This window comes from Mustela erminea, chromosome 2, assembly GCF_009829155.1.
Source record: "Mustela erminea isolate mMusErm1 chromosome 2, mMusErm1.Pri, whole genome shotgun sequence".
Lineage (NCBI taxonomy): Eukaryota > Metazoa > Chordata > Mammalia > Carnivora > Mustelidae > Mustela > Mustela erminea.
The window spans coordinates 21,276,703-21,298,342 of NC_045615.1; the positions used below are offsets into that span (position 1 = coordinate 21,276,703).

Genomic DNA, 21,640 nt, shown 5'->3' on the forward strand with positions numbered 1-21,640 from the left:
TTACTTGTGCCCTCACTCTCTCTCTCTGTCAAATAAATAAATAAAATCTTAAAAAAAAAAAGACCATTCAATGTGGAATGGATATCCTTTCTACTAATATGATAACCATACTCAAAAGACTGAAGCTGGGCCCTAGCTGTATGCCATATACAAAAATTAAATCAAAATGGATCAAAGATCTAAATATAAGACCTAAAACTATAAATACCTTTAAAAGAAAACATAAGAGAATAGCTTTAGACCATAGCATTTGACAATAATTTCTTGGAAATGACACCAAAAACAGGCAACAAAAGTAAAACAAAAAACAAAGTGGACTGTATCAAAAAATTAAATTTCTGCATATCAAAAGACACTCTCAATAAAGTAAAAAGGCAACCAACCCACAGAATGGGAGAAAATATGTCAATTATCTGATAAGCAATTAATATCGAGATACACAGAGAATTCCTAAAACTCAATTAAAAAAAAAATCTGACTCAAAAATTGGCAGAGAACCTTGAGAGACATTTTCCCAAAGAAGATATACAAATGGCCAATAGGCACTCAGATCTGAGCAGCACATCTAAAGGACTGTGAAGCTTAATTGAATTTGCTTTCAATATTAAATATGGGGTCGGGACGCCTGGGTGGCTCAGTTGGTTGAGCAGCTGCCTTCGGCTCAGGTCATGATCCCAGCGTTCTGGGATCGAGTCCCACATCGGGCTCCTTGCTCGGCAGGGAGCCTGCTTCTCCCTCTGCCTCTAGCCTGCCACTCTGTCTGCCTGTGCTTGCGCTCTGTATCTCTCTCTCTAACAAATAAATAAAATCTTTAAAAAAAAAAAAAAAATATGGGGTCAATTTTTGCCTCCACCAACCAACACTGAAGGGAAAATACCTTGGAGAGAAAACTGTATTATAAAATAAAGTTTTTAAGACCTAAGAGGACTGGGACTTGTTTATAAGAAGCACTTCACTCTACCAATATACCATCAAATGTGTACTATATGTTTCTTAAAGGTATTTTTTAAGATTTTATTTATTTATTTATTTGAGAGAGAGAAACAAAGATAATGACAGAGACAGCTAGAGAGAGCATGAGATGGAAGAAGAGGGGAAGCCAGCTCCCCACTGAGCAAGGAGCCCGACTTGGAACTCGATCCCAGAACCCTGGGATCATGACCTGAGCCAAAGGCAGACACTTTACTGACTGAGCCACCCAGGTGCCCCATTAGAGATATTTCTTATATCATAAAGGTGAGATTTTATTTTTTCCTTATTTACCCTGAATATCTTTTCTGTTCTTATAAACCTCTACTTAATTCTCTATACTATATACAGGCAGTCCAATCCCAAAGCAGGCTCTCTCCTTCACACCTATAGAGAAGGATATCCTTTAGATGAAAAAAAATGAGTACTGACATGCACACAAAGAGAAAGGGATAATGTCACATATCCTGAAAAGCAATGTTTAAGGAACATACATGATCATGACTCATTTGTACAACTATGCCATTAAAGAATAAAAGAATTTACATGAATTTAAGCTCAAAAACCAAAAATTATATTTTGTGTTTTACCTGGATATTGCTGCTTTTTCCATTATTTCCTGCTGAATGAGCCCAGATGGCTCAATGACATCCAATATGATTATACTCCACAACTTGTCTGATTTTGGCCTTTGCAACACAGAAGATTCATCTTCCACATGCCTTAACCAAAACTCAAGTGTTTCTTTAGGAAAGTGATTGGCTTCAGATATGAGGTCCAGAGTGATACGATGCTGGTCTTTTTCCACAGAACTGTAAGGTTTAACCTGCCCAAGTGTGCCAGCAATTATGGGCAGAATAGAGAAGCCTTCAGACACATCTAACACATAGAAAGGTTCAGGAACAATCTCTTGAGAATTACTCTCTTCACTTCCACAGCTCATCTCATTCTGACACTGAGTATCCATGGCCTGACACAGTTTCTCTGGAGTCAATGAAGACAATACTTTTTTCATTGCCATCTTAAAGCCTTCATGATAGACGCTGTTATTAAGCAAAGCAATTTCTGTGGATTCCAATACACATGTCTGCTCCACAGAATCTGGTTTACTGGTCTGAAGGTTAGCCAGGGCACTACAGAGTTCAGCCTCACTTCCTAAAGTGAGCAAGTCTTTATTTTTGGTAAAATTTTTTCCAGTATCCAATTCACATTCTGGACCAAAAACACTGATATTCTGGATTCTTAAGTAACAATCTTGACAAGACACTTCCATCATCACATGGTCCCCACGTTTTATCCGGTAGTCTCCATAAAATAGTAAGAAAGAAAACAATTGTAATTGATGAATATATTTATAAGTCTGAGGATCATACAAACTCCCCCACCCTCCCCTATTCTGAAATCACTATAGGAAAGATTACATCTATTGATTTAATAGAATTAAGTGAATTAATTCATTCATTTCCTACAAAAACCAGGAAAAATCACTCCAGCTTTCTTAGCCAAAAACTTAAATTTGAAGACAATTAACTTATAGCATAACAGAGAGATTAGATTCAAGATCTCTACTATTAGACTCCAACCAGTAGTACTACAGCGCTTTTAGTGCAATCACTAGCTATCATCATCTCCATATTAGGGGGTGGGGGAAGGGTTCCAGGGGACTCTTAATCTTCTTCAGTAATGAAGCCAACAATAACAAAGATAAATGAAAGGGGTCAATAACCAAACCCTCACCTTAGCTTAAAGGGATATTCTTTTCTCTAAGAAATTTCCAGAAGAACAAGGCAGGATTTAATAGAATATATTTCTAACTATAAATATTTAGACACTTGAATGTTTAAGAATTTGATAATATAAGGAAGGATTAAGTCCTACAATAAAGACTATATCATGCTCTTATCCGTGAGCTTTCAAACTCGGTAAAAATTTAAATGTAAATGTATAATCACAATTCCTTCTTATCAGCTTTAGAACCAGTTGCAAATATAGGTTATTCTTATTTACACATTTAAAATGTCCTTTCCCGGGGTGCCTGGGTGGCTCAGTGGGTTAAGCCTCTGCCTTTGGCTCAGGTCATGATCTCAGTGTCCTGGGATTGAGCCCCACATTGGGCTCTCTGCTCAGCAGGGAGCCCATTTCCCCCTCTCTCTCTCTCTGCCTGCCTCTCTGCCTACTTGTGATCTCTCTCTGTCAAATAAATAAATAAAATCTTTTAAAAAATAAATAAACTTAAATAGATAAAAAATAAAATGTCCTTTCCCTAGGAAAGATTAAAAGAAGAAAGCCCATCCAAAGCCAGAAAGCCAATTTCTAACTATTAGAAAGAATAAAAAATAACACATGAAAAGATGATCAAAATCACTCATCATCATGGAAATACAAATCAAAACCACAATGAGATATAACCTCAAACCTGTCAGAATGGCTAAAACCAAAAACACAAGAAACAAGAAGTGTGGGCAACAATGTAGAGACAAAGGAACACTTATGCACTGTTGGTGGGAGTACTGTGGAAAATAGTATGGGAGTTCCTCAATAAATCAAAAACACAACTACTGTAATTACCCTAGGACCCAGTAATTCCACTACTGGGTAGTGGAATATGAGAATGAATAATGAAAATGAATACCAAAAAGAATATGGAAACACTAATTCAACACTAATGCCTACGTTCATAGCAGCCTTATTTACAATCGCCAAGGTACAGAAACAGCCCAAGTGTCCACTGATAGATGAATGGATAGAGAAGATGTGGTATAGAAGGGAGGGTGTGGGGATGAGTTAAACAGGTGATGGGGATATGGGGATTAAGGAGTGCACTTGCTGTGATGAGCAAGTGATGAGCAGTGGTATATGGAAGTACTGAATCACTATATTGTACACCTGAAACTAATAAATACACTGTATGTTAACTGGAACTTTAAAAATGTTTCCAAAAGATGTGGTATATAGATAGAATATTACTCAGCCATAAAAAAGAATGAAATCTTGCACTTGCAACAATGGATGGATCTAGAGAGCATAATGCTAAGTGAAATAAGTCAGTCAGAAACGGACAAATACCATAGTACATTCACATGTGGAATTTAAGAAAAATAAATGAACAAAGAAAGAGACAAATGAAAAAACAGACTCAACTATACAGAACAAACTGGTGGTTACCAAGGGCGGGGGCAGATGGATGGGTGAAACAGGAGAAGAGGATTAAGAGTGTATTTATGATGAACACTGAGTAATGTAGAGAATTACTCAATTATTACAATGATTATCTGAAACTAGTATAATACCATATACTATACTGGAATTAAAATTTTTAATAAACTCAAATAAAAAATGCTACTAACTGAGTACCAGTTGCTATGTGGCTGATATGCATTTTACATCCATTATTTCTTTTTTTTTTTAAAGATACATTTTATTTATTTATTGTCACAGAGAAAGAAAGATCACAAGCCGGTAGAGCGGCAGGCAGTGTGAGAAGCAGACTCCCTGCCAGGCAAGAAGCCCAACGCCAGACTAAATGCCAGGACCCCAGGATCATGACCAGAGCCGAAGGCAGACACTTTTTTTTTTTTTTTTAAAGATTTTATTTATTTAATTGACAGAGAGACAGTGAGAGAGGAAACACAAGCAGGGGGAGGGGGAAAGGGAGAGGGAGAAGCAGGCTCCCCTCTGAGCAGGAGCCCAACTTGGGGCTCTATCCCAGGACTCTGGGATCATGACCTGAGCCAAAGGCAGACACTTAACTGACTGAGCTACCCAGGCATGCTTGTCCATTATTTCTTAAAATCCCTACAACAATCCTGCAAGGTAGGCAGCATCATCCTATTTTTGTATATCAAATAATAAAAGCTCTCAGACATAGTCAGCAAGCCAGCCAGGAAGTTGGTAAGCAGCAGTGCCAAGACCTGAATCCAAGTCTACCTGATTGGCTCCAAAAACACCATACTAGCCACAAAACTATACTCATTCCGGGAGGAGTCAAGATGGCGGAGAAGCAGCAGGCTGAGACTGCTTCAGCTAGCCGGAGATCAGCTAGATAGCTTATCTAAAGATTGCAAACACCTGAAAATCCATCAGCAGATCGAAGAGAAGAAGAACAGCAATTCTGGAAACAGAAAAACAGCCACTTTCTGAAAGGTGTTTTCTCTTTTTTAAATTCTTTTCTTTTCTTTTTTTTTTCTTTTTTCTTTTTTTTTTTTTCTTTCTTTCTTCCTTTTTGAACCTCTTTTTATCCCCTTTCTCCCCTCTCACGATTTTGGATCTCTTCTAATTTGGTTAAAGCATATTTTCCTGGGGTTGTTGCCACCCTTTTAGTATTTTACTTGCCCCTTCATATACTCTTATCTGGACAAAATGACAAGACGGAAAAATTCAACACAAAAAAAAGAACAAGAGGCAGTACCGAAGGCTAGGGACCTAATCAATATAGACATTGGTAATATGTCAGATCTAGAGTTCAGAATGACAATTCTCAAGGTTCTAGCTGGGCTCGAAAAAGGCATGGAAGATATTAGAGAAACCCTCTCGAGAGATATAAAAGCCCTTTCTGGAGAAATAAAATCTAACCAAGTTGAAATCAAAAAAGCTATTAATGAGGTGCAATCAAAAATGGAGGCTCTCACTGCTAGGATAAATGAGGCAGAAGAAAGAATTAGTGACATAGAAGACCAAATGACAGAGAATAAAGAAGCTGAGCAAAAGAGGGACAAACAGCTACTGGACCACGAGGGGAGAATTCGAGAGATAAGTGACACCATAAGACGAAACAACATTAGAATAATTGGGATTCCAGAAGAAGAAAGAGAGAGGGGAGCAGAAGGTATACTGGAGAGAATTATTGGGGAGAATTTCCCCAATACGGCAAAGGGAACAAGCATCAAAATTCAGGAGGTTCAGAGAACGCCCCTCATAATCAATAAGAATAGGCCCACACCCCGTCACCTAATAGTAAAATTTACAAGTCTCAGTGACAAAGAGAAAATCCTGAAAGCAGCCCGGGAAAAGAAGTCTGTAACATACAATGGTAAAAATATTAGATTGGCAGCTGACTTATCCACAGAGACCTGGCAGGCCAGAAAGAGCTGGCATGATATTTTCAGAGCACTAAACGAGAAAAACACGCAGCCAAGAATACTATATCCAGCTAGGCTATCATTGAAAATAGAAGGAGAGATTAAAAGCTTCCAGGACAAACAACAACTGAAAGAATTTGCAAACACCAAACCAGCTCTACAGGAAATATTGAAAGGGGTCCTCTAAGCAAAGAGAGAGCCTACAAGTGGTAGATCAGAAAGGAACAGAGACCATATACAGTAACAGTCACCTTACAGGCAATACAATGGCACTAAATTCATATCTCTCAATAGTTACCCCGAATGTGAATGGGCTAAATGCCCCTGTCAAAAGACACAGGGTATCAGAATGGATAAAAAAACAAAACCCATCTATATGTTGCCTCCAAGAAACTCATTTTAAGCCCGAAGACACCTCCAGATTTAAAGTGAGGGGGTGGAAAAGAATTTACCATGCTAATGGACATCAGAAGAAAGCAGGAGTGGCAATCCTTATATCAGATCAATTAGATTTTAAGCCAAAGACTATAATAAGAGATGAGGAAGGACACTATATCATACTCAAAGGGTCTGTCCAACAAGAAGATTTAACAATTTTAAATATCTATGCCCCCAACGTGGGAGCAGCCAACTATATAAACCAATTAATAACAAAATCAAAGAAACACATCAACAATAATACAATAATAGTAGGGGACTTTAACACTCCCCTCACTGAAATGGACAGATCATCCAAGATCAAAAGATCAGCAAGGAAATAAAGGCCTTAAACGACACACTGGACCAGATGGACATCACAGATATATTCAGAACATTTCATCCCAAAGCAACAGAATATACATTCTTCTCTAGTGCACATGGAACATTCTCCAGAATAGATCACATCCTCGGTCCTAAATCAGGACTCAACCGGTATCAAAAGATTGGGATCATTCCCTGCATATTTTCAGACCACAATGCTCTAAAGCTAGAACTCAACCACAAAAGGAAGTTTGGAAAGAACCCAAATACATGGAGACTAAACAGCATCCTTCTAAAGAATGAATGGGTCAACCGGGAAATTAAAGAAGAATTGAAAAAAATCATGGAAACAAATGATAATGAAAATACAACGGTTCAAAATCTGTGGGACACAACAAAGGCAGTCCTGAGAGGAAAATATATAGCGGTTCAAGCCTTTCTCAAGAAACAAGAAAGGTCTCAGGTACACAACCTAACCCTACACCTAAAGGAGCTGGAGAAAGAATAAGAAAGAAACCCTAAACCCAGCAGGAGAAGAGAAATCATAAAGATCAGAGCAGAAATCAATGAAATAGAAACCAAAAAAACAATAGAACAAATCAACGAAACTAGGAGCTGGTTCTTTGAAAGAATTAATAAAATTGATAAACCCCTTGCCCGACTTATCAAAAAGAAAAGAGAAAGGACCCAAATAAATAAAATCATGAATGAAAGAGGAGAGATCACAACTAACACCAAAGAAATACAAACTTATAAGAACATACTATGAGCAACTCTACGCCAATAAATTTGACAATCTGGAAGAAATGGATGCATTCCTAGAAACATATAAACTACCACAACTGAACCAGGAAGAAATAGAAAGCCTGAACAGACCCATAACCAGTAAGGAGATTGAAACAGTCATTAAAAATCTCCAAACAAACAAAAGCCCAGGGCCAGACGGCTTCCCGGGGGAATTCTACCAAACATTTAAAGAAGAACTAATTCCTATTCTCCTGAAACTGTTCCAAAAAACAGAAATGGAAGGAAAACTTCCAAACTCATTTTATGAGGCCAGCATCACCTTGATCCCAAAACCAGACAAGGATCCCACCAAAAAAGAGAGCTATAGACCAATATCCTTGATGAACACAGATGCGAAAATACTCAACAAAATACTAGCCAATAGGATTCAACAGTACATTAAAAAGATTATTCACCACGACCAAGTGGGATTTATTCCAGGGCTGCAAGGTTGGTTCAACATCCGCAAATCAGTCAATGTGATACAACACATCAATAAAAGAAAGAACAAGAACCATATGATACTCTCAATAGATGCTGAAAAAGCATTTGACAAAGTACAGCATCCCTTCCTGATCAAAACTCTTCAAAGTGTAGGGATAGAGGGTACATACCTCAATATCATCAAAGCCATCTATGAAAAACCCACCGCAAATATCATTCTCAATGGAGAAAAACGGAAAGCTTTTCCGCTAAGGTCAGGAACACGGCAGGGATGTCCATTATCACCACTGCTATTCAACATAGTACTAGAGGTCCTAGCCTCAGCAATCAGACAACAAAAGGAAATTAAAGGCATCCAAATCGGCAAAGAAGAAGTCAAATTATCACTCTTCGCAGATGATATGATACTATATGTGGAAAACCCAAAAGACTCCACTCCAAAACTGCTAGAACTTATACAGGAATTCAGTAAAGTGTCAGGATATAAAATCAATGCACAGAAATCAGTTGCATTTCTCTACACCAACAGCAAGACAGAAGAAAGAGAAATTAAGGAGTCAATCCCATTTACAATTGCACCCAAAACCATAAGATACCTAGGAATAAACCTAACCAAAGAGACACAGAATCTATACTCAGAAAACTATAAAGTACTCATGAAAGAAATTGAGGAAGACACAAAGAAATGGAAAAATGTTCCATGCTCCTGGATTGGAAGAATAAATATTGTGAAAATGTCTATGCTACCTAAAGCAATCTACACATTTAATGCAATTCTTTTCAAAGTACCATCCATCTTTTTCAAAGAAATGGAACAAATAATTCTAAAATTTATATGGAACCAGAAAAGACCTCGAATAGCCAAAGGGATATTGAAAAAGAAAGCCAACGTTGGTGGCATCACAATTCCGGACTTCAAGCTCTATTACAAAGCTGTCATCATAAAGACAGCATGGTACTGGCACAAAAACAGACACATAGATCAATGGAACAGAATAGAGAGCCCAGAAATAGACCCTCAACTCTACAGTCAACTAATCTTTGACAAAGCAGGAAAGAATGTCCAATGGCAAAAAGACAGCCTCTTCAATAAATGGTGCTGGGAAAATTGGACAGCCACATGCAGAAAAATGAAATTGGACCATTTCCTTACACCACACACAAAAATAGACTCAAAATGGATGAAGGACCTCAATGTGCGAAAGGAATCCATCAAAATCCTTGAGGAGAACACAGGTAGCAACCTCTTCGACCTCTGCCGCAGCAACATCTTCTTAGGAACAACGCCAAAGGCAAGGGAAGCAAGGGAAAAAATGAACTATTGGGATTTCATCAAGATCAAAAGCTTTTGCACAGCAAAGGAAACAGTTAACAAAATCAAAAGACAACTGACAGAATGGGAGAAGATATTTGCAAACGACATATCAGATAAAGGACTAGTGTCCAGAATCTATAAAGAACTTAGCAAACTCAACACCCAAAGAACAAATAATCCAATCAAGAAATAGGCAGAGGACATGAACAGACATTTCTGCAAAGAAGACATCCAGATGGCCAACAGACACAGGAAAAAGTGCTCCATATCACTCGGCATCAGGGAAATACAAATCAAAACCACAATGAGATATCACCTCACACCAGTCAGAATGGCTAAAATAAACAAGTCAGGAAATGACAGATGCTGGCGAGGATGCGGAGAAAGGGGAACCCTCCTACACTGTTGGTGGGAATGCAAGCTGGTGCAGCCACTCTGGAAAACAGCATGGAGGTTCCTCAAAATGTTGAAAATAGAACTGCCCTATGACCCAGCAATTGCACTATTGGGTATTTACCCTAAAGATACAAACGTAGTGATCCAAAGGGGCACGTGCACCCGAATGTTTATAGCAGCAATGTCCACAACAGCCAAACTATGGAAAGAACCTAGATGTCCATCAACAGATGAATGGATCAAGAAGATGTGGTATATATACACAATGGAATACTATGCAGCCATCAAAAGAAATGAAATCTTGCCATTTGCGACAACATGGATGGAACTAGAGCGTATCATGCTTAGCGAAATAAGTCAAGCAGAGAAAGACAACTATCATATGATCTCCCTGATATGAGGAAGTGGTGATGCAACATGGGGGCTTAAGTGGGTAGGAGAAGAATAAATGAAACAAGATGGGATTGGGAGGGAGACAAACCATAAGTGACTCTTAATCTCACAAACCAAACTGAGGGTTGCTGGGGGGAGGGGGTTTGGGAGAAGGGGCTGGGATTATGGACATTGAGGACGGTATGTGCTTTGGTGAGTGCTGTGAAGTGTGTAAACCTGGTGATTCACAGACCTGTACCCCTGGGGATAAAAATATATGTTTATAAAAAATAAAAAATTAAAAAAAAAAAAAAAAACTATACTCATTCCAAGATGTAACAATCTTGCCAAATTAGATCCTTGACTAGGAAAACTACACAAAAATAGAAACGTATTACCTGCCCCCACTTAAAAAAGGTAGAATTTTTCTATGTAATACAACTTATGTAAACTATATTGAAATCCACCATACTGCTGGTAAAAAAATTTCTATACAAAAAATATCTTTAGGGGCGCCTGGGTGGTTCAGTGGGTTAAGCCGCTGCCTTCGGCTCAGGTCATGATCTCAGGGTCCTGGGATCGAGCCCCGCATCGGGCTCTCTGCTCAGCGGGGGGCCTGCTTCCTCCTCTCTCTCTGCCTGCCTCTCTGCCTGCTTGTGATCTCTGTCAAATAAATAAATAAAATCTTTAAAAACATATATATATATCTTTAACAGACTTCTCTAGGGAAGTCTGTGAATTTATAAACCCTCTAAAACTGCAAAATTTTGTTCTGTGTGTGTGTGTATGTGTGTGTGTGTGTGTGTGTGCGCGCGCGCGCGCGTACTTTTATCACCTGGGGCTCCACAGATTCTACAAGCAGCAAGAACTCCTACCCTAGTACTTTTCCACTGTTCTATAACAGACTAGCATTTCTCTTATCTACGGATAACCAGAGTAATCTGAGCTAAAGAAATCACACTTTTAAAAGATTTATTTATTTATTTGAGAGAACATGCATACAAGCAATGGGAGAGGAGAAGGAGAGAATCCCAAGTTGACTTCCTGCTAAGCACAGAGCGCTACACAGGGTTCAATCTCAGGACCCGAGACCATGACCCCAGCCAAAATTGAGAGTCGGATACTCAACCAACTGAACCACCCCGGGACCCCAATGATAGGTATTTTTCAGTGGTATACAGCAATTACATTTTAATTTCTCTTCTTAAAACATGTATTAATTATTTAAAACTACTTTTTTAAAAAAGAAAGTTCTGGGGCACCTGGGTGGCTCAAACCTGTTAAGCAGCTGTCTTCCGCTATGATCCGTCATGATCACAATGTCCTGGGATTGAGCCCTGATGGGCTCCCTGCTCAGCAGGGAGCTTGCTTCTCCCTCTATCCCTGCCCCTGCTCAAGCCTGAATGCTCTCTTCTCTCTCACATAAATAAAATCTTTTTCAAAACAATAAAAAGTAAGTCCTAAAAAATTTAACCAATCTCCCTTGACTGGAAATTTCTTATTCAAAGTAAATTTTTTTACACTAATTCAAATGCTTACAGGACTAAAGCAACAAGATTTTAAAAAGCAAACAAACAACAATTAGATAAGATATACCTGCAAGGTCATGTGCAGGGTAGACAGCTTGTTCCCAACATGTTTCCTCATTAGGACTTGTGGATAAACTATGTTCATCATCAAGCTGGAGTACAAACCAAACCACAACAGCATCTAGTATGCCTTCTTTAATAACAGGAATACCAATTTTACCAGGTTTCTTAGTTGCAAGACTTTTTAATTCCTGACAAAAATACAAAAGGAATGAAAACATTTTATATATTTAATATATATTTAATATGTATATATCATATCACCAATATCATATCACTTTCCATTTCTGTAAATTCTCACATCTGCCCAGCATCCTTAGGAAAATCAATAAATATCCTTACACACCCATAGCCATTTGAGGCATACTGGATGAAAAGCTCCCATCTATCATTGTAGAATACTGTGTAACTATTAAAAACAATGAGGCAGATACATAATACTGATGTAGAAAGAAGTCCATGACAAGAAAAAAAAGGAAAAAGAAAGAAGTTCATGATATACTGCTGAATGAAGGCAGCAAGTGGCAAACAAACAGGGATTTTATTTTTAAAAAGTGTGTGTGTGTGTGTGTGTGTTTAGAAGAATAGAAAAGCAAGTCTGAAAATATGTACCTCAAACTCGTGGTCTGGGGAAAATAGGACCTAGATTTTAAAAAGGAAGACATACACTGTTTCTTTTCTTCTTTATTACTTGAAAGTGTTAAACAAGTAAATACTACTTCCAAATTAAAGCCTAACTAAAGTGTCGTTTTCTTTTAAACTGTGGCAAAGAAAAATTAACATAAGAAAAGCTCAAAATAAGAAAACAACAGCTTTGGAGTATTTAGCAACTATAACTATATTGTTCCCTACTGTAACTGTTACATCAGAAATGAAATGGTCTTGAAGCTCAGCTTCAGTAAGTAATGTCAAAGTGTTAATACAGCTCCAAACCACCTTAAGAAGAACCTAGTAGCAATTAGTAGGGGATTAAATTATATTAAATTTATGAATTGTAAAGATCACAGGCTATAATGGCCCTCACAAAGTCTTCTGTCCCCAGACACATCTCATCTAACCTTAATGATCTTCAGAGAAGGACTCTGTGTAACCTTTCTCAATTTCCTTGGGTATTTTCTTTATGCAGCACATCTGCCCACCACCCACCAATACATACACAGATAGAGACATAGGGACCAACTTGTCCTGGTTTGCCCAAGACTGTCCTAGTCTAAAACTGAAAGTCCCATGTCTTGGGAACCTCTCATTTCTGGGCAACTGATTTGGGTGATCACTCTGATACAGATACAATCTAGAGATCTGGGTTACTGTTCTTTTCAAGGAATACGGTTAAGCTAAAATGGCAGCATGACATTGAGAAAGTCAGAAAACTCTAGGTTATAACTCTTGCATTCACACCTGCATAATTTGGGGAAAATTAATGTAAGAAACAATTCCCTCACCTATATAGCACAAGGATAATCTTAACTATAATTATGGTTGCAACACTGTTGTAAAAACCATCTAAGAACACATGTGAAAGCACCTGTCACATTATACATTCCCAACAAACCTTAGGGATTTTTTTTTCCTATGTATTTAAAGTAAGTACATAATTTCAGGAGAAAATACTGATTATAATTAAATCATTTTCCTTATATGTAGTAAGTAGAATCCCATGTAAATTCATAAAATAAGACTGTCCTATGTATTACTTTAAAGAATGCTTGAAATTTAATGCTCAAAAATTATAAGTGAACTTTTTCTTTTCTTTTTTTTTTTTTTTTTACCTGAAGATTGTTGAAATCTACTCTCATAATTTCAAAGCACTCTGTCAAAGCCAAATACCCGCCAGGAACTCGACTCATCTTTTCAGTTGTATATGGTTCAACTGTCTCTTCAGTATCTACAGAAGAACAAGCTGGACTCTGAAATTTCACGTTTGTTGGTAAACAGATCCCAGCAACATTCTTAGTACCCACCCTGGTAGAAGGGAAAATGAGAAGGAGAAGGGAGAAAGATGTTTTCTTTTCTTTGTTTTGTTTTTTGTTATAGAATCAAGTAACACCATCTAATACTGAATCCAGAAAAAATAAACATAAAAATGAAGTCACTTTACTGACAGAAGTTTAAACACAATTACATTACAATCACTAACTATAAAGCAAAACAAATGACAAATAGGTCTATAATAAAATTAAAAACTCTTTTCATCAAAAGCTACTCAGCTTTAAAAAAATACAAAGGCACACTGAGTAGAAGCAATTTATAAAACATCTATTCAAAAAAGGGCTCATATCCAAAATAAACCTTCAAATGTCTACAGCTTAAGAAAAAATGGGCAAAAGACGTAAACGGACACTTCACAAAAGAACATATTGCCATTAAGCATGCATTAGTCACCAGGGAAATGAAGTTAACACCTACACAACCACTAGAACTGGGAAAAAGTCAATACCAAGAGTTGGTGATGATACCATCTCATACACTATTGGCAGGAGTATAAAATTAGTAAGATCACTTTGGAGGACTTTTCACAGTATCTACTTAAGCTGAACGTAACCATTCTAGATTCACTCCTAATATAGGAACCTCAAGGTATTTGGCTTTCCTACTTCTGGGAATAAGCCAACAAAAATTCATACACACAATCACCAAAAGAATGCTCAAGAATGCTTACAGATGTACTATTTCCAATAATCAAGGAACTAGATATCACCTAAATATCCATCATCAGTAAAAGCAAAAGTTTGGGTATATTCATCCACTGGTATACTATACATGAATGAGAAAGCGCAAACTATACACCAGTGAACAGGGATGTTGAAAAAAAGAAGTCAGGCACAAAAAAACTTACTCTGTATGATCCCACTTGTACGAAATTCAAAACAGTCAAAATAATCTATGGTGTCAGAAGTCAGGATAGTGGTTACTCTAATGGGGGACAGGGAACCTGTAACTGGAAGGGGTTTCTTCCTGGGGACCTTCTGGGGTGGTGGTGTTCTGGATCTTGATCTGATCATTGGTTACACAAGTGTATCAATGTCGTGAAAATTCATGAAATCATGAATTTATGGTTTATGCACTTGTTTTAACAGTGTTCTGATGTCAATAAAAATCTACACTGGGAAAAAAAAAAACCCATTTCATGTACATTTTAGCCACACCATTTTATGAGAAATAAATACTCCAGGGACACCTGAGTGGCTCAGTCAGTTAAGTGTCTGCCTTCGGCTCATGATCTCAGGGTCCTGGGATCGAGCCCCACATTGGGCTCCCTGCTTAGCAAGGAGTCTGCTCCTCCCCTTCCTTCTGCAGGCGGAACAGCAAAGAGAGAGGTTTTTTTTCATAATTATGTATATGTTATATACATTTTGGGTGTAATATTACATAAGTGATATATCCTTAAAGTATCAGATTTAGAAGAATCTTACTGGTGATGTTAATTTTGATCACTTGGTTAACATGCTATGTGCTTTTTTCCCTGTGTAATCAACATTTTTCCTTTTGTAACAAATTATTTGTGAGAAGATACTTTTAAACTTACAAATATCTTGACCTTCATTAAATTTTCCCCCCTTTGATTTGATCCATTCATAATTTTTGCTCCCATCTTTACATGGGGATTGCAAACAATAATTTTGCAACATTTGTTTTATTATTAGTCAACATTCTCCTGCTGCAAAGAACTGTCCTTTTGTCCCCATTTATGAATTTATTAATCTATTTATTATAAGTAGGAACTTAAGGATTCTTATTTTATTCAATGGGCTTTAATTTGTAAATGCCCTTATGTATATATGTATTTGGTGCTTAAATTCTCTCAGATTTGGCCAGTGGGAGACTCTTCCAAACATGCTTTTATGTCCTTTTAATGGCCTATAATTTTTTTTTAGTACTTCCTTAATTTCCAACGCAAAATGTTTCAGAGTCATCTTGAATCTGTCCTACCCTAATCCTGGAAGCAGCCATTTATCCAAGGAGCTATAGTTCCCTTTGGCAAGGAATGGAATTTAGAAACCAAGACCTAGTGTCAGGTATGCTCACTGATCCTATGGTTATACCTTGTCTTCTTCACTTAATAGTGTATCGTGAACTTTTTTCCATGTCTGTACATGTACCTTAAATAATTCTTTATGACATTTGCATAGTACTGTACTAGGCAAATGTTTTATCAAAAATTACTGAAATATTTTCTTATTAATAAACCTTTAGATAGTTTTTTCCCCAATTACAGCATTACATTAAGCACCCCTATACATACATCTCTGTACACACATGTAAGTTTGTTTATCAGGACAGCTTACCAGAAGTGGAAATACTAGGTCAAGGACTATACAGATCTTTAGTTTTCTTAGATAATGCCAAATAGAGCTACTAAAATGTTATACTAACAGTGTATACGTTTTCCCCACACCTGTGAGAAAACAGGATATTATCATTTTTAATGCTAATATAATTACTCAAAAAAATGTCATATTGACTTAATTTCCATTTCTCTGATTCACAATTTTAAGTATATTAATGCTTTGTTGTAAAAGTCCAAGTTTTTATCTCAGCCTGCCAACTGTCTTTTAACTTTATTTACACATGCTTTCACAAAATATATTAAAATTTTTTTAAAGTGGTCAAATTTGTCACTCTTCTATGGCTTTTAGACTCTATCCTATGTTTTCCTTTGGAAAGCCTTCATCACTCAATGAATTTTCTACACTTAGATATTTAATTCATCTTGAATTAAAGTAAGAACCTAATGTTTTTCCCTATATGAAAAATATCTCTATCTCCATTCATCCTTTCTCTGCTGATCTGAAATACCACATCTGTATCATTACTAAATTCCTATAAATTCCAAGGTCTGTATTTATTTAAAGATTTTATTTATTTATTTGACAGACAGAGATCACAAGTAGGCAGAGAGGCAGGCAGAGAGAGAGGAGGAAGCAGGCTCCCTGCTGAGCAGAGAGCCCGATGCGGGGCTCGATCCCAGGACCCTGAGATCATGACCTGAGCCAAAGGCAGAGGCTTAACCCACTGAGCCACCCAGGTGCCCCCCCAAGGTCTGTATTTATTTTGTTCCACTGATCTGTTTTTCAATTTCTACATCAGTGTTATTTATTTCTAGAGGTTTGTATCTAATAAGGCAAATTTCTCACTTTTCTTGGCTATTCTTAAAAAATTTGCTTGTTCAAATAAGCATAAGATTCAATTACTTAGGTTCCAAACAGTGATTTTTATAACAGTAGTTAAAATTGTTTCTACCAGGGGTGCCTAGGTGCCTAAGCTGGTTGACCATCCAACTCTTGGTTTCAGCTCAGTTCATGATCTCAGGGCCACGGAACAGAGCCCACAATGAGCTCTACTCTCAGTGTGGAGTCTGCTTGGGATTCTGTTTCCCTCTCTCTCTGCCCCCCACCACCACTTGTACTCACTTTGACGCTCTCTCTTGCTCTCAGATGAATAAATAAATAAAATCCTAAAAAAAAAATTGTTTCTACCAGATAAAATGGTAGCACTCACCTCTTTATCTTTCAGCACCTTTCTTCATGGTCCTCAACCCACACTACTGAGCTTCATGAAAAATAAATACCAGTCTCACCCACCCAGACCTACTCAAACAAAACGTGTGGCATTTTTATGTTTACAAAAACTGCTGGTGCTTCTGTTGTATAGTCAGACCCTTATTTGCTACGTAAATGAATCAATGATAAAGGGATCCTTTTTCAAAATAGTAGACACCAGTCAATTTCTATTTGACTTAGGCAAACAATTTTAGTGACTTAACTATAAAATATAAAGAGAAACTATTTATGGCAAAGAATCTAGAATCATGTTATAGGAAGAAATCTCAGCAACACACAACCTAGCTTTTCTGGTGGGCAACTCAGCAATGTGTCTCCATAAACTGAAAAATATACATACCTTTTAACTCAATTCTTTTTTTTTTTTTTAAGATTTTATGTAACTCGGGGTGCCTGGGTGGCTCAGTGGGTTAAGCCTCTGCCTTTGGCTCAGGTCATGATCTCAGGGTCCTGGGATCGAGCCCCACATCAGGCTCTCTGCTCAGCAGGGAGCCTGCATCCCACCCCCGCTGCCTGCCTCTCTGTGATTTCTCTCTGTCAAATAAGTAAAATCTTTTTTAAAATTTTTTTTTAAATAAGATTTTATGTAACTCAATTCTTTATTAAGAAATTTATCCCAAGAAAATAATAAAGCCAAGTTCTAAGTACGAAGATATTTACCCTTGTTCTTATATGAAGAACAGTAGAAGCACCTAAAAATTCTAAACTCAGAACGAAAGGAAATTGGTTTTAAAAAATCACGAAGCATATCTATTAACATGAAGAGGCTCACAAAGAAAAAGCAAACATACTTACTGAAACTTCTGAAACAAAATTAAATTGATATACACACACCTTTACTTACACAGAACAGACACTCAACCAGCACACTAATTCAGCCAATCTATTCATTAAGGCCACTGACTGTCTGGTTGGTGCCCTATGCACTACCAATAACTATTTTACTTCCTTATCACCCTGTAACATGTACAGAAAAGTAAGGAAGAGTATACAACAAAGATGAGAAGTAGCTATCTAACAGTGAAGAGTTTAGGATAATTTTTATTTTCTTCTTTTACTCATCACTATGTCTTAAAATATTTATATGTTACCTTTAGTACTATCAAGTTATTGAAGGGGGCCTCTTTAATCTACCACAAATAAAAAAAATACTAAGTTGTATCAAAATTAATTTTCCACTAAGAAACTAAAAGCTGGTTTTAGTTCTAGAGTTCTACTTTATTTTTTTTTTTGAAGATTTTTTTTTTGAGAGTGAGCAAGCATATGTGCACAAGCAGGGGGAGCAGCAAACAGAAGGAGAAGCAGGCTCCCTGTGGAGTGGGGCTCAATCTCAGGACCCTGGGATCGTGACCTGAGAAGAAGGCAGATGCTTAACCAACTGAGCCATGCAGGCATCCCTAGAGTTACACTTTAAAGGAAAGTAAGAAAAAGGTAAACAAGGAATTAAGACTAGAACACACATCATGAATTTAAAGGTCACAAAACTACAAATTCTCATCCAAATAAATATTCACTAAATAAACTTTCAAGTACAGTTTACTCTTTAAAATTAATGTTTTCTAGTATTTACTATTTAAGTAACCACTTACCTATGATGTCTTCTTATCTCTGCACATTCTACTGCCATCCCAAATATGACAGCACTTGCTGGTATAACTTTCCCATACTTTTCACAATTACCATGTTCACCTCTGCTCTAAAATATAACAATAAAAATTATATTCAGTTATACTCATGTATGTAAAAATATGTGTGCATGATTATGAGAAAGAAAATTATTAAGAAAAAAAACTTTAAAATCAACAGGTAAGGATAAACAAGTTAAGGTACTTTTTTCTTTCAGAAGTTTTTTTAGGAGTGCCTGGGTGGTTCATTTGGTTAAGCAACTGTCTTCAGCTTGGGTCTCCTGGTATTGAGCCCCTAACTGGGCTCCCTGCTCAGCTGGGACCTGCTTCTCCCTCTGCCTGCTGCTCCCCTGGCCTGTGCTTTCCTCTTCTCTGTCAAACAAATAAATAAAATCTTTAAAAAAATAAAATAAAATAAAAATGAATAAATAAATAAGGTTTTTTTGGTGGGGACATCTGGGTTAAGCATCTGACTCTTGGTTTTAGCTCAGGTCATGATTGCAGGATCATGACATCAAGCCCAGACTCCACACAATCCTCTCCTCCCTCTGCGCCTCCCCCTATTTGCACATGCTATCCCTGCCTCTCAAATAAATAAGTGAATAAATAAAATCTTTTTTTAAGATTTTTTTTATTTATTTGACAGACGGAGATCACAAGTAGGCAGAGAAGCAGGCAGAGAGAGGAGGAAGCATGCTCCCCGCCAGGCAGAGAGCCCCAGGACCCTAGAATCATGACCTGAGCCGAAGGCAGAGGCTTTAACCCACTGAGCCACCCAGGTGCCCCAAAATCTTTAAAAAGTTTCTTATGGGGCACCTGGTGGTTCAGTGGGTTACATGTCTGACTCTTGGTCTCAGCTCAGGTCATGACCTCAGGGTCATGAGACAGAGCCCCACACTGGGCTCCACGCTGAGCTGAGTCTACCTGACATTCTCTCTCTCCTTCTCCCTCTGCCACTCCCCCTGCTCACTTCCCCCTCCTAAAATAAAATAAACAAAATCTTATAAAAAAAATTTTTTTTAATTAAAACGTTTCTTTGGGGGATGCCTAGCTGGCTTAGTTGGTAAAGCATGCAATTTTTGATCTTAGGGTTGTGAGTTCAAGCCCCACATTGCTTAAAAATGAAATCTTAAAAAAAAATTGAAATTGAAAAGCTTCTTTTGTTTACTAGCCTTATTGTGGAGATCATTTCACAAGATATACAAATTTTAAATCATTACATTCTATACCTGAAACTACTATAATGTTGTATGTCAGTCATACCTCAATAAAAAGCTTGAATATTACTCAGCCATAAAAGAGAATGAAATTTTGCCATTAGCAAGTATACAGATGCATCTAGAGGACATAATGCTAAGTGAAATAAGTCCGAGAAAGAGAAACACCATATGATTTCACTCATATGTGGAATTTAAGAAAGAAATAAACATCAACAAAACAGAGATAAACAAAAAAACCACTTAAATGGAGAGAACAAACTGATGGTTACGAGGAAGGAGGTGGATGGGGGGATGGGTGAAATAGGTGACAGGGATTAAGAGTACACTTATTGTGATGAACGCTGAGTAATGTACAGAACTGCTGAATTAGTATGCTGTACACCTGAAACTAATATAACACTGTACGTTCAGTGTACTTAAATAAAAACATAGTAAATTTAAAAAATGAAAAACAATGAATGTGATGCCATGTTAATACTAATTTTATTTTAAAGATTTATTTCACTTTCATTGCTATATATGTGTGTTTGTATATGTATATATGTATACATGTTTTTTTCAACAAATAGGAAGAGGAGGGTAGCTATAAATCTATACACAACAAAAACTGTTGGGTATGACTAACTGAGAAACCAAAATCACTACTACCTATTTGAAAGACCAACTGCTCTTCTTTTCAGCCTTTAATTAGGTATTTTAAATTCAAATCACTTTCTGTAAATAGTAAATTCTCATGACATGTTAAAAGACTTTCATTCACATTACATATTATAAAAACAATCTATAACTCATGGGCCACCTTAGAGAAATTCATTGCAAAACACAGGCAATTTTAAGAGTTAGTCCTGTCCAATCAATTGGTACCTTAAACCCACACCAAATCAGTTATCGCTACACTCCCCTTTGATAGTTTGCCAAAAATCCAAGCAGTGAGGGCTATTGAGACTGAAAGTACTTCCCTTTCTCAATCCTACTCAAGAATTCCACAATAGCTGTCCCACAGTGTAGCCTCAATTACTATGAATTCCTTCCTGGAGTCTTTTTATGGCCTATCTACCCCATGGAGGTACATTACATTACATGATTAAACTAGTTTTTGCATGGATTTCTTCCCAACTATATAGTATAAACCTTGATAGGAGAATGTATTTTATACTGCTTAACAGTACACAAAGGGGCTCAATAAATACCTACTGAAATAATGAGTTCTTAATCAAATTTAAGTGTTTTCATGCTGCTTACCTTTGGCTGCAAAAGTAAATGCTCCCATGCATGAATCAAACTCTCCACAATTCCTTCTCCAAATAAACCTGCATCGACAGTTTCTGTTACAACTAGGGACACTCTATAGAACGATTTTTTAAAGATATATGTAAGTAAAATATCATGCTATTTAAGTAAAGATGTCAAAGCTGAGAGAACAAAGGAAAAATATATTATAGAAACAGTTCACATATAAAATGTTCTACTACATTTTACTTTTTTAGTATCTACCCTCAGATCTTAAGGAACTTGACTCTACTGTTCCACAGGCTCCTCTGTTC

General features: G+C 37.1%; 1 protein-coding gene across 2 annotated transcripts in view; it reads right to left on the reverse strand.

Moving 5' to 3' along the window:
* PRMT9 (protein arginine methyltransferase 9) overlaps positions 1-21,640 on the reverse strand; it is a 44,110-nt gene that overhangs the window by 12,742 nt on the left and 9,728 nt on the right. For both annotated transcript variants that reach the window (XM_032332470.1, XM_032332471.1), the window contains 5 exons: positions 21,339-21,441; positions 18,841-18,947; positions 13,460-13,652; positions 11,698-11,881; positions 1,560-2,274 (listed from right to left, as the gene is read on the reverse strand). In XM_032332470.1, the coding sequence (XP_032188361.1) occupies positions 1,560-2,274; positions 11,698-11,881; positions 13,460-13,652; positions 18,841-18,947; positions 21,339-21,441 (1,302 nt within the window). The remainder of the gene's footprint in view (positions 1-1,559; positions 2,275-11,697; positions 11,882-13,459; positions 13,653-18,840; positions 18,948-21,338; positions 21,442-21,640) is intronic.